The sequence below is a fragment of the Tenrec ecaudatus genome, chromosome 13 (genome assembly GCF_050624435.1).
Source record: "Tenrec ecaudatus isolate mTenEca1 chromosome 13, mTenEca1.hap1, whole genome shotgun sequence".
In the NCBI taxonomy this organism is placed as follows: domain Eukaryota; kingdom Metazoa; phylum Chordata; class Mammalia; order Afrosoricida; family Tenrecidae; genus Tenrec; species Tenrec ecaudatus.
Window position 1 is genome coordinate 126,164,308 of NC_134542.1, and position 20,196 is coordinate 126,184,503.

A 20,196-nucleotide genomic window follows, 5' to 3' on the forward strand; every position below is an offset into this window, starting at 1 on the left:
AGGGACAGGTGGCAACCTTGTCTGGTCCCCTGTTTTATGTGGGAATATTCTCATATTTTCTCCATTCACTATTATATTGGCTATTGGTTTTTCATATATGGCTTGTATTATATTGAGGAATTTCCCTTCCATTCCTGTCTTCTTGAGTGTCTTAAACAGGAATGGGTGTTGGATGTTGTTGAATCCTTTTTCTGAATCTGTCAATATTTTCATATGATTCTTATCCTTTTTCTTGTCAATGTGGTGAATAATGTTGATGGACTTTGGGATATTGAACCATCCCTGGATCCCTGGAATGAATCCCACTTGGTCAGGATGAATTATTCATTTTATGTAATTTTGTATTCTATTGGTCAATATTTTTAAAGGATTTTTGCATTAGTTTCCCTTAGAGATACTGGTTTCTCGTTCTCAGTTCTTGTGGGATTCTTGCCAGCTTTAGGTATCAGTATTAAATTAGCTTCATAGAAAGAGTTTGGGAGTTCCCCCTCCCTGGGGGACAGACAACAGAAAAGTGGGTGAAGGGAGACATCAGTCAGTGTAAGACATGACAAGTGCGGAGTGGAGACCCAAAGCCCATTTGTAGGCCACTGTATATCCCCTTGCAGAAGGGTCTTGGGGAGGAGACGAGCCAGTCAGGGTGTGATGTGGCAACGATGAAAAATACAACTATCCTCTAGTTCCTAAATGCTTCCCCTGCAGCCCCCCTGCCCCACCATCATGATCCCAATTATACCTTGCAAGTCTGGCTAGAACAGAGGATGTACACTGGTACAGAAAGGAACTGGAAACACAGGGAATCCAGGAAGGATGATCCCTTCAGGACCATTGGTGTGAGTGGCGATACTGGGAGGGTGGAGGGAGGGTGGGTTGAAAGGGGGAACAGATTACAAGGATCTACCTACATGTGACCTCCTCCCTGGGGGATGGACAGCAGAAAAGTGGGTAAAGGGAGACACCTGACAGTGTGTGCTATGACAAAAAAATATAGATTATCAAGGGTTTGGGGGGGGGGGCGGCGATGAGGCCCTGATGCCAGGGGCTTAGGTGGAGAGTAAATGTTTTGAGAATGATGAGGGCAATGAATGTACAAATGTGCTTTTACGCAGTTGATGTATGTACGGATTGTGATAAGAGTTTTATGAGCCCCTAATAAAATGATTTTTTTAAAAGGATGATGGCAGCATCTGTACAAGTTTGCTTGATATAATTGGTTTATGGAGTGTTATAATATCTGTAAGAGCCCCCCCAAAATGATCAATAAATTAAAGAATAAAATTTGGAAAAATAGTAATAATAATTTATAAATTAGCAAGGGTTCATGAGGGAGGGAGGGAGGTGGGAAAGGGAGAGAAAAAATGAGTTGATACCAAGGGCTCAAGTAGAAAAAAATGTTTTGAGAATGATGATGGCAACAAATGTACAAATGTGCTTGACACAATGGATGGATATATGTATGGATTGTGATAAGAGTTGTACAAGCCCCTAATAAATTGATTTTTTTAAAAGTTTGGGAGTTTACTATCCCTTTCAAGGCTCTGGAACAGTTGGTGTCAGTTCTTCCCTGAATGCTTGGTAAAATTCTACTCTGAAGCCATCTGGCCCAGGGGACTTTTTAATTGGTAGTCCTTTGATAACCTTGTCTGTTTTTTCTATTGTTACGGGTATGTTGGGGTTCTTGACATCCATCTGGGGTAATCTAGGGAGAGATTGTTTTTCCACCTGACATATTTTCATTCAGTAATCCTAAATAAAGACTGACTGAAGGTTTTGAAATTCCCCCCTTGGATCATTTTGTCTAGCCCTATTAATGCCGTTCTAAAGAACAGTGCTCATTAGGAAATGTATACTCTTTTCTTTTCCCTGCTTTCCTAAATTAATACCAACACCAAAGCCTTTGTGTAAACTTTAACATACATCTATTAGGAAGGATATTTTCTACTGTTAGGTGTTCGGAGGGGCCCGGGCATGCGGTGGTTAAAGTGCCCAGCTACTAACCAACAGGCTGGTGGTGTGGAAGTGTGGCAGTCTGCTTCAGTTACAGGCGTGTAGCCTCGGAAACCCTGTGGTAATGCAACTTTGTCTACTCCACTCCCGAGTAGTTGGAATATATTTGACAGCATCGGGTGTGTAAGATGGCTAGCATCCAGGGTAGTTAAAGAACTTTTTCCTTTTAACCCCAAATTATGCCTGAGAGTCATTTCCTTTGCAATCATCGTTAATTCGTAAATTGCCCTGGCGTCGTCCACTAGAAAACTCAGCTTCACTGGGGGACGGTGGCTGGCTGCGGAGTGGTCTTGCCTCTTGTGCGAAGCAGTGGTTCAAACGTTCAGACAAGAAGAGTTTGTGTACTCTGTTTTGTGGTTCATTAATGAATATGTGCTCGTTTTCCTTTTTTCCACCAGTTTTATTGGCATACAATTCACTTATCATACAAGTTAGTAGCTCCATCCCATCAAACAGAGTTGTATAATCATCATTTTCTTCACTCTTATATTCAGTGTTATTAGCTCCTCCCTTCCCCCCACAGCCTCACCTGACATACCCCGACGGGACCATTAATCCTGTTACTGTCTCTGTAGAGTCACGTCTCCTGGATTTCATATACAGAAAGACATTAAAAACAAGCCAAAAGTACAAGAATAACAAAGTAAAATGGATAAAATCTATATTGAACAACAAATTTAAATGGATCATAAGGGAGATCAGATGATAGCGTGCTAAACTTTGATCTAGTTGCATCTGCAACAGTCCACGTTCGCATGCACTCCGCATGTTAGCAAGGTCGTGCACATCCCTGGTCTGTGGTCACAGGGGACTCCTTCCCCGAATCCGTAGTCCACATTCATTTCCTTTTCACTTTTTTTTAATGAAACAACTTTAAAATGGGTCAAAAGGAAGACCACTTGATGAGATAGATCCTGGCCTAACTACCTCCGTCATAATCAGCTTCACAGTGTTCTCTGTGGGGACCCTGCAAGTGGATTTTGGGCTTCTGTCATCCATAGCCTTCTGCAAACCAAGTGTTTACCGTTTAAGTTCTAAGAATATTCCCTCTTTGAGTTTGGGGTTATATTATTTACAATCCTTGCATTACACAGGCTGGTAGGCTGTTTCCATGTGGACTTGGTTGACATCTCACTTAGCATTGCTTGTTTAAAGACAAGCTTTTGAGACCCCCTCTGACGTTCTCTCTGATAGCCAGGCACCCTCTACTTTCTTTTTCACATGTGGCTATAGTACCTGTATCTTCAGTAATCTTTTCATGGGGTGAGCACCAAGCAGAAGGCCATGTCATAAGAACCAAATCTAGTTGTTCTTAGATTAGGTCTGGAATAACTGCAAGCCTCAAATCTATTCTTATGTGTATGGCTTATATATGTCTATGATACACCTTAGAGACATCATTGTCATTTTAATTTAGAGGACCTTATCAATCATTCCCTGGGGGCATCTCTTCCACGACCATCAAGTTAATACTGACTCATAATGACGCTATAGGGCCAAGTAGAACTGCCCCTGTGAGTCTCCAAGCCTGTGAATCTTCACTGGCTCAGAAAGCCTCATCCTTCACACAAGGCACCGGCTAGTGGTTTCAAACTGCAGACCTTGAGCATTTATATTATAGTATTAGTTTAATCAGTGGTTTAGAATTTAAACCACTGTTGAAAAAAGGAAATTATAGGCGTATAGGCCACCTATGAGCCGTAATGCAGGAATTGTTGGTTTCTACAGATTAAGCTCTTAAGTGACTAGACGTTTTTTATATAAATAAGGGGGATTGGTGATAAAGCAGATCTTCTGATTGTATTCATTCACAGTAGCAGCTGGCTTGTTTTAAATGCATCACTCCTACCCACATATTTGGAAATTCTTCCTTTAATGATCGCATATTGATATGGATGATAAATGTAACCGAAGTCTCTTCCTTTTTGGACCCTGGTATTCTTTTATTTATTTGTTTTAAGTCATTTTATTGGGGGCTCGTACACCTCTTATCACAATCCATACATACATCCATTGTGTCAAGCACATTTGTACATTTGTTGCCATCATCACTTTCGAAACATTTTATTCCTACTTGAGCCCTTGGTATCAGCTTCTCATTTTCCCACCTCCATCCCCTACCCTCCCTTCTCATGAACCCTTAATAATTTATAAGTTATTATTAATTTTTTTAATGTCTTACACCAACCAATGTCTCCTTATCCACTTTTCTGTTGACCATCCCTCTGGGAGGGAGTTATATGTAGGTCATTGTGATTAGTTATCCCATTCTCCCTCCACCTTCCCCTTACCGTCCTGGTTTGGCTCCTCTCAATATTGATCCTGAGGGGTTTATCTGTCCTGGATTCCCTGTGTTTCCAGCTCTTATCTGTACCCTTGTACATGCTCTAGTCTAGCCAGATTTGTAAGGTAGAATTGGGATCAAGACAGTGGTGGGGAGGAAGCATTAAAGAACTAGAGCAGTGGTTCACAACCTTCCTAATGCCTTAACCCTTTAATACAGTTCCTCGTGTTGGGGTAAACCCCCCCAACCATAGGATTATTTCCATTGCTACTTCATAACTGCAATTTTGCTACTGTTGTGAATCGGGCGACCCCTGTTAAAGGGTTGTTCCACTCCCAAAGGGGTCGCGATCCACAGGTTGAGAATCGCTGAACTAGAGGAAGGTTGTATGTTTTATCTGTGCTATACTGCACCCCGACTGGCTCGTCTCCTCCCTGTGACCATTCTGTAAGGGGATGTCCAATTGCCATTCAGATGGGCTTTGGGTCTCCACTCCACATATCATTCACAATGATAGGATTTTTTGTTCTGGGTCTTTGATGATTGATACCTGATCCTATCGACACTTCATGATCACACAGGCTGGTGTGCTTCTTCAATATGGGCTTTCTTGCTTTTCAGCTAGATGGCCCCTTGTTTATCTTCAAGTCTTTAAGACCCCAGACACTATATCTTTTAATAGCCAGGCACCATCAGCTTTATTCACCCATTTTGTCTTCAGTGATCATTTCAGGAAGGTAAGCATCACAGAAAGTCAGATTATTAGAACAAAGTGTACTTGTGTTGGGGGAGTAGTTGAGTAGAGGCCCAGTGTCCATCTGCTGCCTTAATACTAAACCTATAGATATATGTACATAGGTCTATTTCCCCATCATATATAAATATATTTGCGTATGTACATGCCTATATTTAGACCTCTGTAAATGTCCTTTACCTCCTAGTTCTTTCCTCTAATTCCTTTTACTTGCCTCTTGTGCCACTATCGTTTTCAGCCTTCATTTGGGTTTCGGTAATTCCTCTCGGCTACATTGGCCTTGATCAAGTCCTACCAGGCCCCCTGTACCGTCCTCGCCATCGATTTTAGATCACTTGTTCCCTTGTCCCTGGGTTTGTTAACACCCACTTCCTTTCCCCTGCCTCCCCCTGTCCTATGTATCTCCCCAGAGCCTTCAGTTCAGTTGTTTTCTCCTCTGGATTGTTTATCCCGCCTGTCTTACCTAGATAGATGTGCAGAGATAATAATATGCACGAAAACAATACAGAGCAAAACAAAACAACAAAAACCAATGACCAAAAAAAAAGGAAAGTCTGTAAATAGTTCAAGGTCTGTTCGTTGACCTTTAAGAGTACTTTCGGATGGCATCTGATGGGGTGCCACACCTTGGCCCCACAGTGTATTTTGGATATTCCCCAGGGACTTCATTGTTCTGCTCCCCTTGTTCTTCTGTTGCACGCCCTTATTGTTTCCCCTCGGTGTTGTGGGGTCAGATCGGGTACAATTCCCACACTGTGTCTCCAGTGGGACGTCTGGCTCATGGTGTGGCCGCCCTTTGGACGCTGGTAGTCTGATATTCTCACTGAATCAAGTGGTCATAGATAACAGTCTCAAATCTTTTCAAAATAACATGCCTAAAAGATGTGTTGTTTTTTGAAGTTAGGATATCACTAAAACTTTTTTTTTTTGGAAAAGCTTCATAAAATCATATACCTGTTTCATCTGTCCAATTAGCTATATAGTCAAAAATCCTATGTGATTTCTTATTAAAATTTCTTGTCCTATTTTGTTTCTTAGGATTATTGAGGGAATCTCCTTAGTAAACCAGAAGTTAAATGTATATTGGACATGGGTAAAATTTACTAATGTTAAGATCCAATTAATTTTCTCAATTTCTAGGCCTATTGTCCTTTTTCCTCCCCTTTTTAATTTTAATTGTGAACTTGGGTGAAAGTTTATAGATAAATTGGTTTAAGTTTCCACAGTTCATACACTTTGTGACCTTGTTAGCAATCCCCATAACGTACTGTCAGTCTTCTCACTTTCTCCCTGCGTCTTCCATTTCCCTGCACCCTTCTTCCCTGTTTCTTCTTGCCTCCTGAGCTTTATCCCTGGGAAAATGCTGCGCTTTTGATCTCATGCTATGGTTCACTTTATAGGCCTGCCTCTCATTCGACTGAAAGCTGAGCCTCAGGGCTAAGTTTAGTTCCAGATATACAGGCAGGGTGCCTCAGTCTTGGAGATTCCACCAGTCTTTTATCAGACCAGCAAGCCTTATCTTTTCTAGGATTTTGAGTTATGTTCCACATTTTTCTCCTACTCATTGTGATCTCTTTCAGAGATGATAGCTCTGGTAGCCAGGCACCATCTAGGTCTTCTTGTCTTGGGCTCACGGAGACCAAGAGTTAAGTGGTCCAGTAGCCCCTTGGACTAATTGTTTCTTGCAGTTTGTGACACGGAATATCTTCTCCTGAGAAGAACTACAGATGCTAAGTAAAGGCATGGGTGTTGTGTTAGACTAGGTTGACTAGGGAAACAAATCCAGAGACACTCATACATGTACGTATAAGAAAGAGCTTTATATCAAAGAGTAATTGTATATTAAGAAAACGCCCCAGCCCAGTGTAGACCAAGTCCATTAGTCCAATATTGGTTCATAAGTTCGATAGTAGTCCATAAATCTCTCTTCAGATTCATGCAGCACATGCAATGATGCAAAATGCAGGAAGATCACAGGCCAGTGGGTACAAAGTCTTGTGGATCCAGTGGAAGCATCTCCAGGGCTCTTGCAGGTCTCAGCATGGCTCTCTCTCTGGCTTGTCACAAGGAAGGTGAAACAGAGAGAGTGGCCCACCTCCAGGGAGAAAAAGGAAGAGACCATCCTTGAAAGGCCATTTACCTTGGTAGCCTTCCAATCAAGCAAGCTGTGGCCTGAATGACAGGCTAAACTCCGCCCCCATGTTCCTATGATCGCCATATTGGCAAAACCAATCACAGGCTTATTAACATAAAATTATACTCTATAAAAATGTGATGGTTCCTTTCATAATTTTCATTCAACAAAAAGTCACTGCTCAAACTTGCTAATTAAACAAGTAATTGGCATTGTTTTCTAAGCTTGAATTGTCGGCCACTAAATTAACCACAGGAAGCATCTTGCTAGAGAAGGCTTTACCTCATTGAACTATTTCTGCTTCAGCTACTTATTTTTCCCCCTTTCCTGCAGCAGTGACTACAAGCATTTCTGTAGCACTGTTGTCTCAAGTAATAAAGGAATGCTTTCTACAAGTAAGAAGGAAGAGCAAGTTTTTAAATGGTACCATTCAAAGTTTGATGGGCTTCCCAAAGACTGCCTCTGTCCTTGATCTAGATAAGAAAGTAGTTGCTTTTGGGCTGGGTTTGAGCTGTGTCTTTAGTGGCTCCAGAGGAGCAGGGCGCTGGCTGTCTACTGGGGCTTTCTGAGGAAGAGCCAGGGGGCAGCAGTGTGTCAAGATCCCCCAGCAGCAGCTCATTTAGAAGTTTGTTCTTGCCATGGTCCACACTGGGAGCCTTGTCCAGTTTTAACTCACTGTTAAAATTATTTCATTTACCTGTTCGCCAGCTTCCTTCTTGGTGCCAGACACACAGGAAAAGTCATAAAAATGTATCAGGAATATGCTGTGGAAATCCAAGACCAAGATGTTACAGTGAAACTCTGGCTCATTTCTCAGATCGCAGTGTGACTGTGTATGTGGAGGGTGCCCTCTCCTTACTAGTTTCTTTTATTTACACAAAAGGGTTTTAAACACTATTTTAGGGGGAATTTTGCCCAAGAGAGGTTATTGTTCATCAGATAAATTGCTGTGCCTTCTCTTTCTAGGCAGCACAGATTGTGCTGATCTCTCTGTTTGAATTGAACACTCCTGAATTTACCATGTTACTTGGTGCCTTGCCAAAAACGTTCCAGGATGGTGCCACCAAACTGCTACATAACCACCTTAAGAATTCTAGTAACACCAGTGTGGTGAGTACGCTGGGTCGCTGCGGTGCCTCTGCTCCACACTCTGTGTAAGAACCTACTCTAATGGCATAGCCTATTTCCTTGTCCTCTTTTAGTAGAAGATCAGCTTGTCCTCGAGGATGGCCATGTCATCACGGTCTCACTGTATCCCTAGCCGTTTCAAAAGCGTTTTATGAGTGAATGAATGAACCTGGTGCTTAAACATGGCCTTTTTCTTAGCTTAGGTTGTTAACCCATTACATTTTTATGAGGTCGTTTAAGTAGTTATTCATTCATTATTGGGTCAATCTTAATTTTAACACTGCACTTATTTTTAATACGTGTGCTTGATTATATCTGACAGTCTAGCATAATCAGCATCAGCCGTTCAGCTCCCAGGACGCCTATGCGGCAGTTACACATTTTTTAGTCTAGATGTTCTTCTAAGTGTGTGGTATAAATTCTACCCATTTGTTTGCATGTGCGTCCAAAGGCCTAGAGAAGTGTTGACTAAATAAATGGGCTTCAAAAAGCTTGGGGGGATGGACCATTAGCCTTCTTCTCATAGAGTGCTTAAATACCGGTGATTACTTTGCCTTTGCCCAGGGCTCTCCAAGCAATACAATTGGCCGGACTCCCTCCAGGCACACCAGCAGCAGGACCAGTCCCCTGACCTCCCCCACCAACTGTTCCCATGGTGGTCTGTCTCCAAGGTAAGGTCCTGTCCAAAGAAGTGAAGACCACAAAGGCCTTCTAACGTCACCCAGCCTATTCTAGCTCTAAGATCCTCTTTCAGAATCAAAACGTGAGTTGGCTTGGTGGACGCCATGGCTTTGTCCTCACTCAGGCCTTCATTGGGTGGTCTTGGACAAAGTGGCTAATAACCATTATGGTCAAATGAGCCGTTTATACACTGGGCCCTCTAGCTCTAAAATATTCTCTAGTACTTATGATATTAAGTACTCTGTAAAATTAAAAGTTGTATTTAGTACCGCTTTACATAAAATCAACAAAATTCCCGAGAACATGGAGGTTTTTAGTCTTCCATGTACCCCTTTTATAGTCAGCTTCTACAACGTTGGGGCTTGCGTTCTAGCCAAGTGGCCTTTCCAAGCCCAGTTGCTCTCGTTATGAAGCAGAATGCATTCTGAAGGACTTTGATTTAGAAATGAAGACGTCATTTTGGATCAGCCTTGTTTGAATTAACATTGGCAGCATATGAACCTTATCGAACCTACGGAATAACTTAAGAACAACCACTCTGTTTAGGGATCTTATGTGATGCTACTGGCCAGAGCTTAGAAGAAGCTTCTTCTTATAGAAGAAGAGCTTATAGACGGGTGGCTTTCGCGACCCTCTCCCCTGTGCTGGAGTCAGCATCACCCACCAGAGCAGAACTATGGGGACAAAGTCAGCACCTGTACCTGCCTGGATCACACTTGCTACGTTTGTCTAGAAGTTCAGCTCTTTCCTTGTTAGGCCAGTAAGAGCAAAAACCAAGACAAGAGGCTTTTGTCCTATGGGTTGCTTACATTCAAGATGGTAAAATGAGAAGCAAATATGTCAAGTATATCATTTTTTTTATTTGGGGCTTCCTCTTTTGTAGCAAGATAGAAAAATTTAATTACTTTTAAATTTAGGTTTTTAAAGTACCATACACATTAAATTTGTGTATTTTCTTGGTGAAACAAAGTATTTTACAAACCGTACCAAATAAAACCCACTTTCATTGAGTTGATTCCTACAGGACAGAGTGGAACTGCCCCATAGGATTTCCAAGGTTGTAAATCTTTACAGACGTGGACTGCCACCTCTTTCTCCCATGGGTGTTTATTAGGTTCGAGGCCAGGCCAGAGAGAAGGAAAGGGGGAAGTTTATTCTGCGCTTCCTGGCCAGAGTCACGGTCCCCTGGGGGGACCCCAGTAGAGTAAGTCTCGTGCTTATCTGTGGTGGAGAGCAAGTTTTTAAGCTGCAGGTAGGTAAAGAAGGAGGGAGTGGGTAGAGATGTCTCCATCCATGAAATTCCGAGGTAGGGTGGTGCCTTGATCATTCCAGCCTAGGAGATGGCTCACTGTCCCACAGTCCTTTTGAAGCTAGCCATCTGGGTCGCATAAGGGCAGGGCAGGCTGTTCCTAATGTCCCCCGACTGGTACCTGATCCCACAGGTTTGAGCCACTGACCTTTTGATTTGCAGCTGAGCACCAGAGAGCCTTTATGTAGTACTTAAAGTGCCTTGCTATTAATAATAACCTGTGTTTGAAGTCCCATTCGCCCTATACTATATACACATATATAATAGATTTTGATGTTATATGTCCAAATTTGGCCTATATTACTTTAACGTACTATTATAATTAGGCAATTGAGACCAGAAACTAATGGAAAGATGTCTTACTTTCCCCAGATGTGGCTGGGGCTCAGCCAACTGCTTGTTTAACACCAACATCTCTACATAAGAGATTTATGGTTTTTTAGTAGCTTTTAGAATAGATATGTAAGATATCTTGTTTCACCAAGAATATACACCATTTGTACGATAACCTGAGAATGGAGTTCGATTGACTTTCAAATTTTAAATTTAAATAATAAGTTAGTCTGTCTTCGAAGAAGTACAGCCAGAAGGCTCCTTGGAACCGACAATGGAAAGCCTTTGGCTGGCATGTTTTGGTCATTATCAGGCTCTGGAGACAGAGATCCTGCTTGCTGAAGTGTCGAGGCAACAGCAAAGAGAAAGACCGTCCGTGAGATGGGTTAACAGAGTGGCTGAAAGTCTGCAGCCAGGGCAGGGCCTGGCTGGGCTTTCTTGTGTTGTGCTCAGGACCCTCTGAGTCCGATCTGGCTTGACAGGACCTAACAACAGCAGTAATTGTTTGGCTTACGTGATGAGGGTCCAGTGCTAACAATAAAATCATTATGTATTCTTTGCTAGTAGGGTGAATTATGAAAAACTTATATTCTCTGTAAATTATTGCCTTTGTCTAGAAACAATTTTCTTCAAAACTGTTATTCTTTATCACTTGGTATTTTCTGTAGCTAATAAGCAAAAGCCAGACCTCAAATTAAGTATTTTACAATATTATATGTTAATAGCCTGAGTTAAAGATAAGAGTAAACCATCAGAGCTAAGAATCAGCTTAATAGTAATCTTCCTGAATCTCCAACTCATTTAAATTTTAATTTATTTTTCCAAGTCACTATTTCTTCTCAATTGGCTTGGCCTCAATTTGTACTATTAGGCCTATTAGTAGAAGATATAAAGAGACTCTATTTTCTATATTAAAAGTCTTAAGTGTGCTTGTGAACATATTGTTCCTTAAGAAATTATTTAGTTAAACAGTTCCTTTTTAAAATTTGTTCTCATTCTCATAGAGTCAAAGGATCTTAAGCATTTTGAACTCGGCGGTAGGAATAATTTTTCTTGCGACTGAAAAATTGCCCTGCAGTGGGCAAAACTGCCTCGTCTCCCTGGAACTATACACCTAGGCTACATACTTTCTACAAGAAATTTATAGAAGCGAATTCTTGCCATAAATAGACAGCGCAGCCAGTTTACCACATTCTAAGGAGATGACAAGCATGTTCTACAGGATGTGCTCTCAGTTATTTTTCTTAGCAGTGCTCTTGAAACGAATCTTCTTTGACCTTGTCATTCTTTTGAATGACCTTGACTGTAGTTGAGTCTGTGGGACAATGAAATGAGAGCTGCGTGGTTGCTATTGCATGATGGGGACCTCTGAGCTGCTGTTCCTGCTTGCTACAGTCCTCATCCACCTGCCCCGCTGTGCTGTCGGCAGGAGGGCCACCAGCAGAAGTACTACTCAGACAGATACTTCCATGAGCATTATGAGTACTGGTGGTAGGTCATGTTACTCAGAGAACTTTGCAGACAGACGCCCAGGACCCACAAGAAGAGGATTAGAGGAGACTTGGTGTTCCACAGTAGCCTAGGTGTGTTACATGATTCATGAGCCAGAACCACTTCCCAAAAAAGCAACAAAAATGAAGATTACTTAGGGATTGTCAATTAAAATTTTTAAAACACAACGTATATGTGGTATTAATCCGTGAATACTTGAAAGTGTACAAATCATTCATCCATCCCTATGCATAAGCCATCTTCTTCATAGCAGCAAGGCTCAGTTACATGCAAATACAAATAGATTATTAGAAGGTGCTTAAGATAAAATTTCTTCTTGTCAGTTTTTCTGGGTATAAGTAATTGCTTGTTGGAGTTTTACTTGTTATTTTTTTTAATGAAGTTTCTGTGTTTGTCCAAAAAAAGAAAGAAATGAAAGAGAATGGAATTGTTTAATGAACTTTTGGAAGCTCCCTCATAATGTTTTTTATTCTTAAGTGGGGAAATTATCACCTATTATTTGTTTTTAACCTAATGTTGAGCATCAAAATGATTTTTTAATCCCCAAATTCTACATTTAGAATATGGCAGTAATAAAGGCATATTCTAAAATGATGAACAAATCTAATTTGATAATTTTTTAGAGTTTCACTACTCAGAGAGTTGTTTTTCTCAACCCAGCCACTTTAGAGAAGCTATAACAGGTTCAGCTTTTGCACAATACTACATTAATTGTTTTTTGTAAGAGAATAACTACTGCTTTTTCCCAGTTAATTAACCAATAATGTAGAGAGATTTATGTAAATTTTTGCTCATTTTACCTAGTGTGGTTTTTGTGGTAAAAGGAAAGCAAGAGCAGAAAAATTAAGAAAACAAAACAAAAACTTTGGAAATGTATTTCCTTTTTAAGACTAGTCCATGCAGTTCTTGCTCTGGTCTACCGTACATTCTTGACAAACATCATGAAGCAGAATGCCACTGGATAGATCATCTCTGAGTCCCCTAGGAAGCAAAGTCGTTGTAGGTGGAGTTTAAATCTCATCCATTTTAGGCCCAACAGTAACCACCCAATCAGAGAATTAACTGTGAGGGGGTGCTACAGCATCTGCTTTATCCTCTGCGCTGTGTGGAGATCCTGCCTGCAGTGGTCACCCGTATCCGTCTCGGGCTGCCCCTCCAACCAACCCCTTGTGTGACTTAACGAAGGACTTTAGGACCTGCTAACGTGGAACTCTTGTGGGGTCGTTCGTGGTTATGCGTTGGGTTCCTAGCTGCAAGGCAAAGTCGGCAGTTGGAAGTCACCAACTGCTCCGAGAGAGAAAGACTAATCAGCTTTCTACTGCTGTAAACAGCTGCAGCCTCAGAAACGCACCGGGGCAGTTCTACCCTGTCTTATAGGTTCACCCTTAGTTGGAATTTGAATGGTGGCGCTGGAGAAGAATAATGAAAATGCCATGCACTGCTGAAAGGACAAACAGATCTGTCTCGGAAGAAGTGGGGCCAGAGTGCTCCCTAGAGGTCCTTTGTCTTGCATACTTTGGACATGTTGTCAGGAGAGACCAGTCCCTGGAGAAGGGCCTTGCGCGTGGTTGAGTAGAGGGGAAGTGAAAAAGAAGGCGGCCCATGAGGAGATGGATGGACATTGTGGCTACAACGGTGGGCTCGGAATAGAAACCATTGTGAGGATGGCGCAGGTGCACAGGTGTGGGTTGGAGCCAACTTGATGACACCCAACCACAGACGGCATGAGTCCAAATTGACTCAGTGGCAGTGAGTTTGGTTGTCGGTTTAGGTCCTGCTATTCTTCGGTGACTTAGCATCTCGACACCAAATTTCCTTATAAAATAGAGGCCTTCACTGTCCTAAGAGACATGAAGGGACTTATGCACGTAAAACTGAGAAATACCCGCAGCAAGCAGAGCTGTTCTATGGGGACGTTATTCCTGGTGCTGCTTACTCAGCTTCCTGGTTCCAGCCAGGTCTTTCTCCCGCCCTTTTCCAGTCTCTTGGGTTCAGTTCTTTGGAATTGCAAGCCCTTGTTAGACTTTCCTATCAAAGGCCACTGCAAGCCCAGATCATCACCGCGTGGCATTTATGAGTTGTGGTGGAGGAATGCCCACATTCTCCAATTAGTTTTAATTCTCCTACGAGACGGATGATAAGAGCAGGGGAATTCAGTATGGTGGTGCTCTCGCCCTGCCTACCAGCCAAGACTTACTGCCCCCGTTCTCTAATGGTTCTTTCAGAAGGAAGCCCCCGTGTCCACCTCTGAAGGGCATGTGGTGGGATTGCATTTGTGAAGCGCACATGGCCCCGCCCTTGAGTACTCCGGACAGAGTAGTGCGTTTTCTGACTCCTCTGCTGTGGGTCCCTTTTGAATTGAGGCCTCGTAATTCTTTCTTCAGTTCTTTCAGAAATAACTGATGGGGTGTTTTTGAAACCGGGCTCTGGTTTTCATGTGTGCTAGTGCATATCATGTATTCCCCCAAACACACACAGACATAGGCACAGGGAATTTCATAAGGTTTTTAAAAGGAATGCGTCCTACGCACGAGAGGGGAAAGAATAGACGCCTGATGGGGGGCCACATTGTAAAATGAAATCTGTTCATTTTCCTCAGGTTGTGAAATAGTTACTGTGACTCTGATTACGTTGGATAGAACCGATGACTTTCTCAAGGGAAGAGCTGCCGCTAAGACACTTGGACTCTCGTGTCTTTTCCCTCTTGCCCCCTCCCCTTTTGCCTCTTTCTGTTTCTCCTGCTGACTTTCCTCTTCTGATCACTGCAGCCGGTTATGGGGCTGGAGTGCCGATGGGTTATCGAAGCACCCACCTCCCCTTTCTCAGCCTAACTCAATCCCCACCGCTCCCTCCCACAAGACTCTCAGGCGCGCTTCCTCTCCCAGGTAACATGTTACAGATGTCTGAGATGTCACAATATTATTCAATTTCCAAGGTCGTCTCAGGTCTTTTGAAAAGCCTCTCAGCTGTCGCCGCTGTTGCGACCCCAGCTTTGACGTACACCAGGCGTGGACCCTTGGTGGGAAAGCGAACAGAGCTGCAGTGAATTTCCTAAGTATGGCTCCTACCATATCAGAGCAGCCGAGGGGCATTTCCTCAGCTGATCGGTATAGCCTCACCTCCAGCCTCTCAGCCCAGTATATTGTTGAACCCTTAGCAGTTGCTTAGAAGACACTTAAGGGCCTGGTTGACTTGTAAAATCAAGGCACGTGACCGGGGGCACCACTTTACTGAGCATTCCTGTTAGGTGCACAGGGCATTCCCACGACCACTCCAAAACAAGTGAAACATGCTCGCTCCCAGTCTGCACACGTAGTGCTTAGCCCTGCAGTTGGGGACGGGGTGTGTGGGCTGATTTCTTTTATCACGCATGTGGTGGCAGCACGGGTCCAGAGAGAAAACTCTCCAGAGTTGTGTTCCTTGGTGCATCTCAGTAAAGGTGGCCTGCCTTTTGTCAGGAAAGCTGGGAGTTTCTTTGCAATGAGCCTTTAAGGTGCTCAGTGATGCTCCTGGCCGCTGGTTAAAGACGATTAAAGTAGGGGTGCTGTCTGGAAGGAGGGGCTGCTGGGGCTCCCTTCAGCTCTTTCGACAGATGCTATATCTTTGGTACAAAGAGGGATCCTTGTAGCTGCCCAAACAGATACCTGTTTGAGAGCCAACGGGTGCTGTTGCTGGAGGTCCCAGGCCCAGGTATGCATGCTTACATGAGTAGAACCTGGGCAGTTCCATGTCATTGTGCTTGTAAGGTGAGCATGCACGCTCAGGTAGGACATGGTCAATACAGTGTGTGACTTTTAAAATGCTTCATTAGATAACTTTTGCATAGGAGATGTGCATTCTAACTCTTTGGTATCTTCAACGTAGCAAGACCATACCTGGTAAACAAATCAGCTAAATTGTTAGAAATATTTTTCTTTTGAAGCTATTCCAGCGCTGAAAGTTATACAGAAAATTCCAGAATGTAGGTTTCTACAGATAATAATATTAGGGCCAGTAAACAAGTCTGCTGTCATTAAAGCTAATAAATAAATAAATCATGCACCTTTTATTTTGTTTTGAACTGTAGTTTTGCCTCAGAATATGAAATCAATTTTGCTGTCTCCTGGTAGTATGTTGTATGTAGTATGTAGTATGCTCTTCGGGGCACTAAGCTCAGCCCAGCCAGCCTTGCCACAGTATCAGGAATCACCTTCCAGAGGACACCGTTTCCAGGACCTTTCAAATCCGTTCCCATCTGTATTGGTTAATGTAACTCATCTAATCGTGCTTAATCTCCGTACCTTCTGTGAGCCACTGGAAAAAAAACAATTAGCTTTGGATTTCATTTTTCCATGAACCTCTTGAAGCCCCCCTCATATTTTTTTAATTGATAAAAACTACTAGGTGCATAAAACTAAGAGGAAAATATCCAGGTCTGACTCGTTTTATTATGCCAAAATGCTGATGACTTCAGAATAAGAAATGCTGGTTTTATACTTAGTATCTTTTCCCTACTAGATGGCAAAGAAGAAACCTCAGAAGGCATATCCCTGCTCTAATTTCTCTTCCTCTGAGACCCAGCCCCACACACCTCTGCAGGGCCATTACCTGGCCCCGGGAGGTTTTGACATGACCTTAGCTTCAGTTAGCGAGTATTTGCTGACTGGCTCCCCTAATCTAAGGAGCCCTAAGGAATCCCTTCTGGAAGCAGAGTCTTTACAAGTGGCCAGATTATAGCCCAGAAGATTGTGTCCTCTTTTGCCTCTGCTGAAACAAGACCCACTATGAGGCAGGTAAAAGGATAGGGCTTATCTGATCCTCTGCTAAGTGAAGCCCCAGTCCCTCTTCTTGCTTCTTTTGCATTACTTGTCAGGATGATGGTAACTATGGCAGCATTCTAGCATTTCAGCTTCTCCCTCCACAATGTGGGTTCTATGGCTATTGATTGGAACTCAATACAAGTCAGGCCAAAACATAACATTGTTTATTACCTCTTAGAGGGAGACAGCTATGCCTCTCACCAGCTGCTCCCAGTTTCAGCTCTACCAAGGAAATAAGACCTCACACTAGTGAGTCTAGAAAAAGTATCCACATCGATTGCACGTGGTTGTGCTCACAGGATTCCTGAGTCGGAAGTTAGTTGATTTATACATTGAGAGTAAGAAGGAACAGTAACAGGCAGAATCCTTTGATTTTAAAAAGAGGCTACTATAATGGTCAATGTTTACAAGCCAAAATTAAGTATTTTAAGAATGTTCAGGTTAATAACAAGACGAATGATCTGAACACATAACATTTTTGAAGCGACATATGGAAAATAATATTGTGACAGCCCTTCAAACACTGAGCATTCTGCCAGGCTTCTTGTTGTCCATTCCATCGTCTTTCCAGTTGGTTGGCTTTTAGTTGTTGTTTTTGCATGGGCAACTGTCATTTTCAGTTGTTGTGATTTGAAGTTCTTTAAAGTGTTATATATATGGTTTTCACCATGTTCAGTTTTATACGTAAAAAATAGTGTACTGGCCAGATGTATAAATGCCTTTGTTCACACATAAAGCTAGTATTGTCGTGTTTTCTCAGAAGGGCAGGGACCCTGGCGATGAGTCACACTTTCTTCACATTGAAGGGATAGCGCCTCTGGATTGACCCGTAGATAGACAACCTTGAAAACTCAAAGGAGGTTGAGAACTTGACTTGAGAAGTTTGGGTTGGCCTCCTGTCAGTATGTATGTGGAATTTTGACTGTAAACACGTTCACATTAAACTTGATGCCGGAACTAGTCTTTGAATTGGTATGTATTTTTGTGAGCTCTCCAAATTGGCCTAGAGAACTGGGCTCTACGTTGGCCAGTTTTGAAATTTTAGGCAAATAGCTCTCATCTGTGGGTGAGTTCAGATCTAAGGCACTGGCACAACCTAACATGCCTTCAAAAATACCTGGGTCACTGTAACCTCAAGCTAGTAGGAGCCCAGCTGTATCAGAAGGCCTGTCTAAATTTTGTCTTGCTGGTCTAGCTGAACCTTTAAAAGAAAGGGAAGAGGAAGTAGCCGTCGGAGGCGTACGTACCTCGTTGTGTTACACTGCACAGATGTTCTGTCTTGGGTTGTTTGTTTTGTTGGTGTTTTAATAAATTGAAGGTTTTTGGCAGGTGTGGATGAACAAGTCTAGAGGTGCCATTTTCCCAGACTCTGCACATCTGGTCTCTGTCACATTTTGGTAATTGTCCTAATGTTTTTTAATAATGGTAGTAGACTGCAATATATGACGAACGTATTATGTGCACTGGGAAACAAACAAATTGTGTGTGCCACACTTTATTATGATACTTGGGTGCTGTAGTCTGAAGCCAACCCCCGGTGTGTCCTGCACACGTGCGTGTATTTAAGTACAGGGATTCCTAGAGGGCTTGATTGCGTTGCCTTTAGGAGAGGGGCTCCTGTCGGTGGGGCCCTAGGTTTGTCAGCATTTTCTCTTTGATGCACAGAGAAACTGCTTGCTTCTGGTTCTCAGGAATGTTGTAGTTTATATTATTTATAGTTAAGTATTCTTAGGGTGCCCCTAGCAGTCCCCAGTTAGAGCTTGTGGTCTTCTGATGTATTTAAACAATTGATACTTAAAATTCCAGGGTGTTTCCTCGCTCGGCCTTGGCTGATTGCTGACTCAGACTGTGCGTAGTTCGCACTATCCGTCTCATGTTTTCCTTCTGTGTTGTCCCGGTGGGTCACCAGCAGTTGTCCCTTTTATCCAGGTCATCTGTTCAGGGCTCCGTGACAGACTGGGCTAAACCAAACGATTTAGGATTGGGGCTTCATTTTATGTTTTGTTTTGCCAAACTTAGGAAAGGACAATGATGGCCATCACTTTTCTTTGAAAGATAGTTTAGTTCTGCTTTTGAAATGTTCTCAGACATCTTTCCAGAACCAAGTTCTCCCGCGTTGGGTAAACGGCCTAAAGTTGGGAACGCAACAGTAGGGTCAACCTTACCGAGTCATAGCGTTGTCGTTTATAAACTGCTGCCACTGGTCAGCCGAGCATTGCTAACTCGTCGTGGGGGCTTTGTCCCTCGCGAACTCAGTTGTAATACTAGCTTTATTTTGAAATGCCCATTCCGCTTAAGCGTGTACATTTGAGACCAGTAACAGCTACCTTCCTTTTTGCATCTTCAAGATACGAAAGGTTGTGTTTGTTTATTTGTTTGTTTGTTTGTTTTTTCACTTTCATTACCTCGTGCATTCAGTCACAGTTGTCACTCCTGAGTTCCTGCATCCTTGTGGCTATTGTTGTTTCTCACTGGTTTCCTATTGACTGATGATGCAATATGTTTAGGACCAGATTTTACAAGGAAATTCTATAATGGCCTAATGGTAGTACACTAACAAAAATGTCTCTCTTTTTTTGTTCCAAATCACGTAAAGAAACAAAACTGTGCATTTATCTAACTCTGTACATCATTAGAGGTAAATTATGCCCATATTTACATTTAAGAAATATATTTTTTATCTTTAGCATGCTGGACTATGACACAGAGAACCTGAACTCTGAAGAAATCTATAGCTCTTTACGTGGAGTGACAGAAGCTATTGAAAAATTCAGTTTTAGAAGCCAAGAAGATTTGAATGAGCCAGTTAAGCGAGATGGGAAAAAAGACTGTGATATTGTAAGTATACCCAGGCTAACAGAGAAGTATCAGTCAATTAATTGACAAGTACAGATTCTTAAACACTGGCTTCTGAGACCACTGCCTACAGAGCTCCGTTACTTTTACCCTGTGGTTAGAATAGTAGTATTACTGTATTTGCATACAGATGATACACACAATATAAGGGTTGCCCAGCTCATGTCACCCTTTCACACATCAGCTTTTTATGCGTGGCGTGTGCAAGTACATAAAATGTACATGCGTGTGTTAGATATATAAATATGGTATGTTTAGGAGGCCCAAGGCTATCGTTCATAATTTTGAAAGCACGACCCTGGGGTGAGGAGCGTTAAATACTTTTTTCTTGGCTTATTTTCTTAATGATGTGCTATAGTGCGCCTGAGCCAGACATCCCCGACAGATTGACAGTTGGAG

At 42.5% G+C, this 20,196-nt stretch overlaps 1 protein-coding gene across 1 annotated transcript in view; it reads left to right on the forward strand.

Annotated features, from left to right (window-relative positions):
* CLASP1 (cytoplasmic linker associated protein 1) overlaps window positions 1-20,196 on the forward strand; it is a 348,219-nt gene that overhangs the window by 270,807 nt on the left and 57,216 nt on the right. Inside the window, exons 30-32 of the mRNA XM_075530220.1 lie at window positions 8,146-8,289; window positions 8,872-8,978; window positions 19,629-19,779. Of these exons, the coding sequence (XP_075386335.1) occupies window positions 8,146-8,289; window positions 8,872-8,978; window positions 19,629-19,779 (402 nt within the window). The remainder of the gene's footprint in view (window positions 1-8,145; window positions 8,290-8,871; window positions 8,979-19,628; window positions 19,780-20,196) is intronic.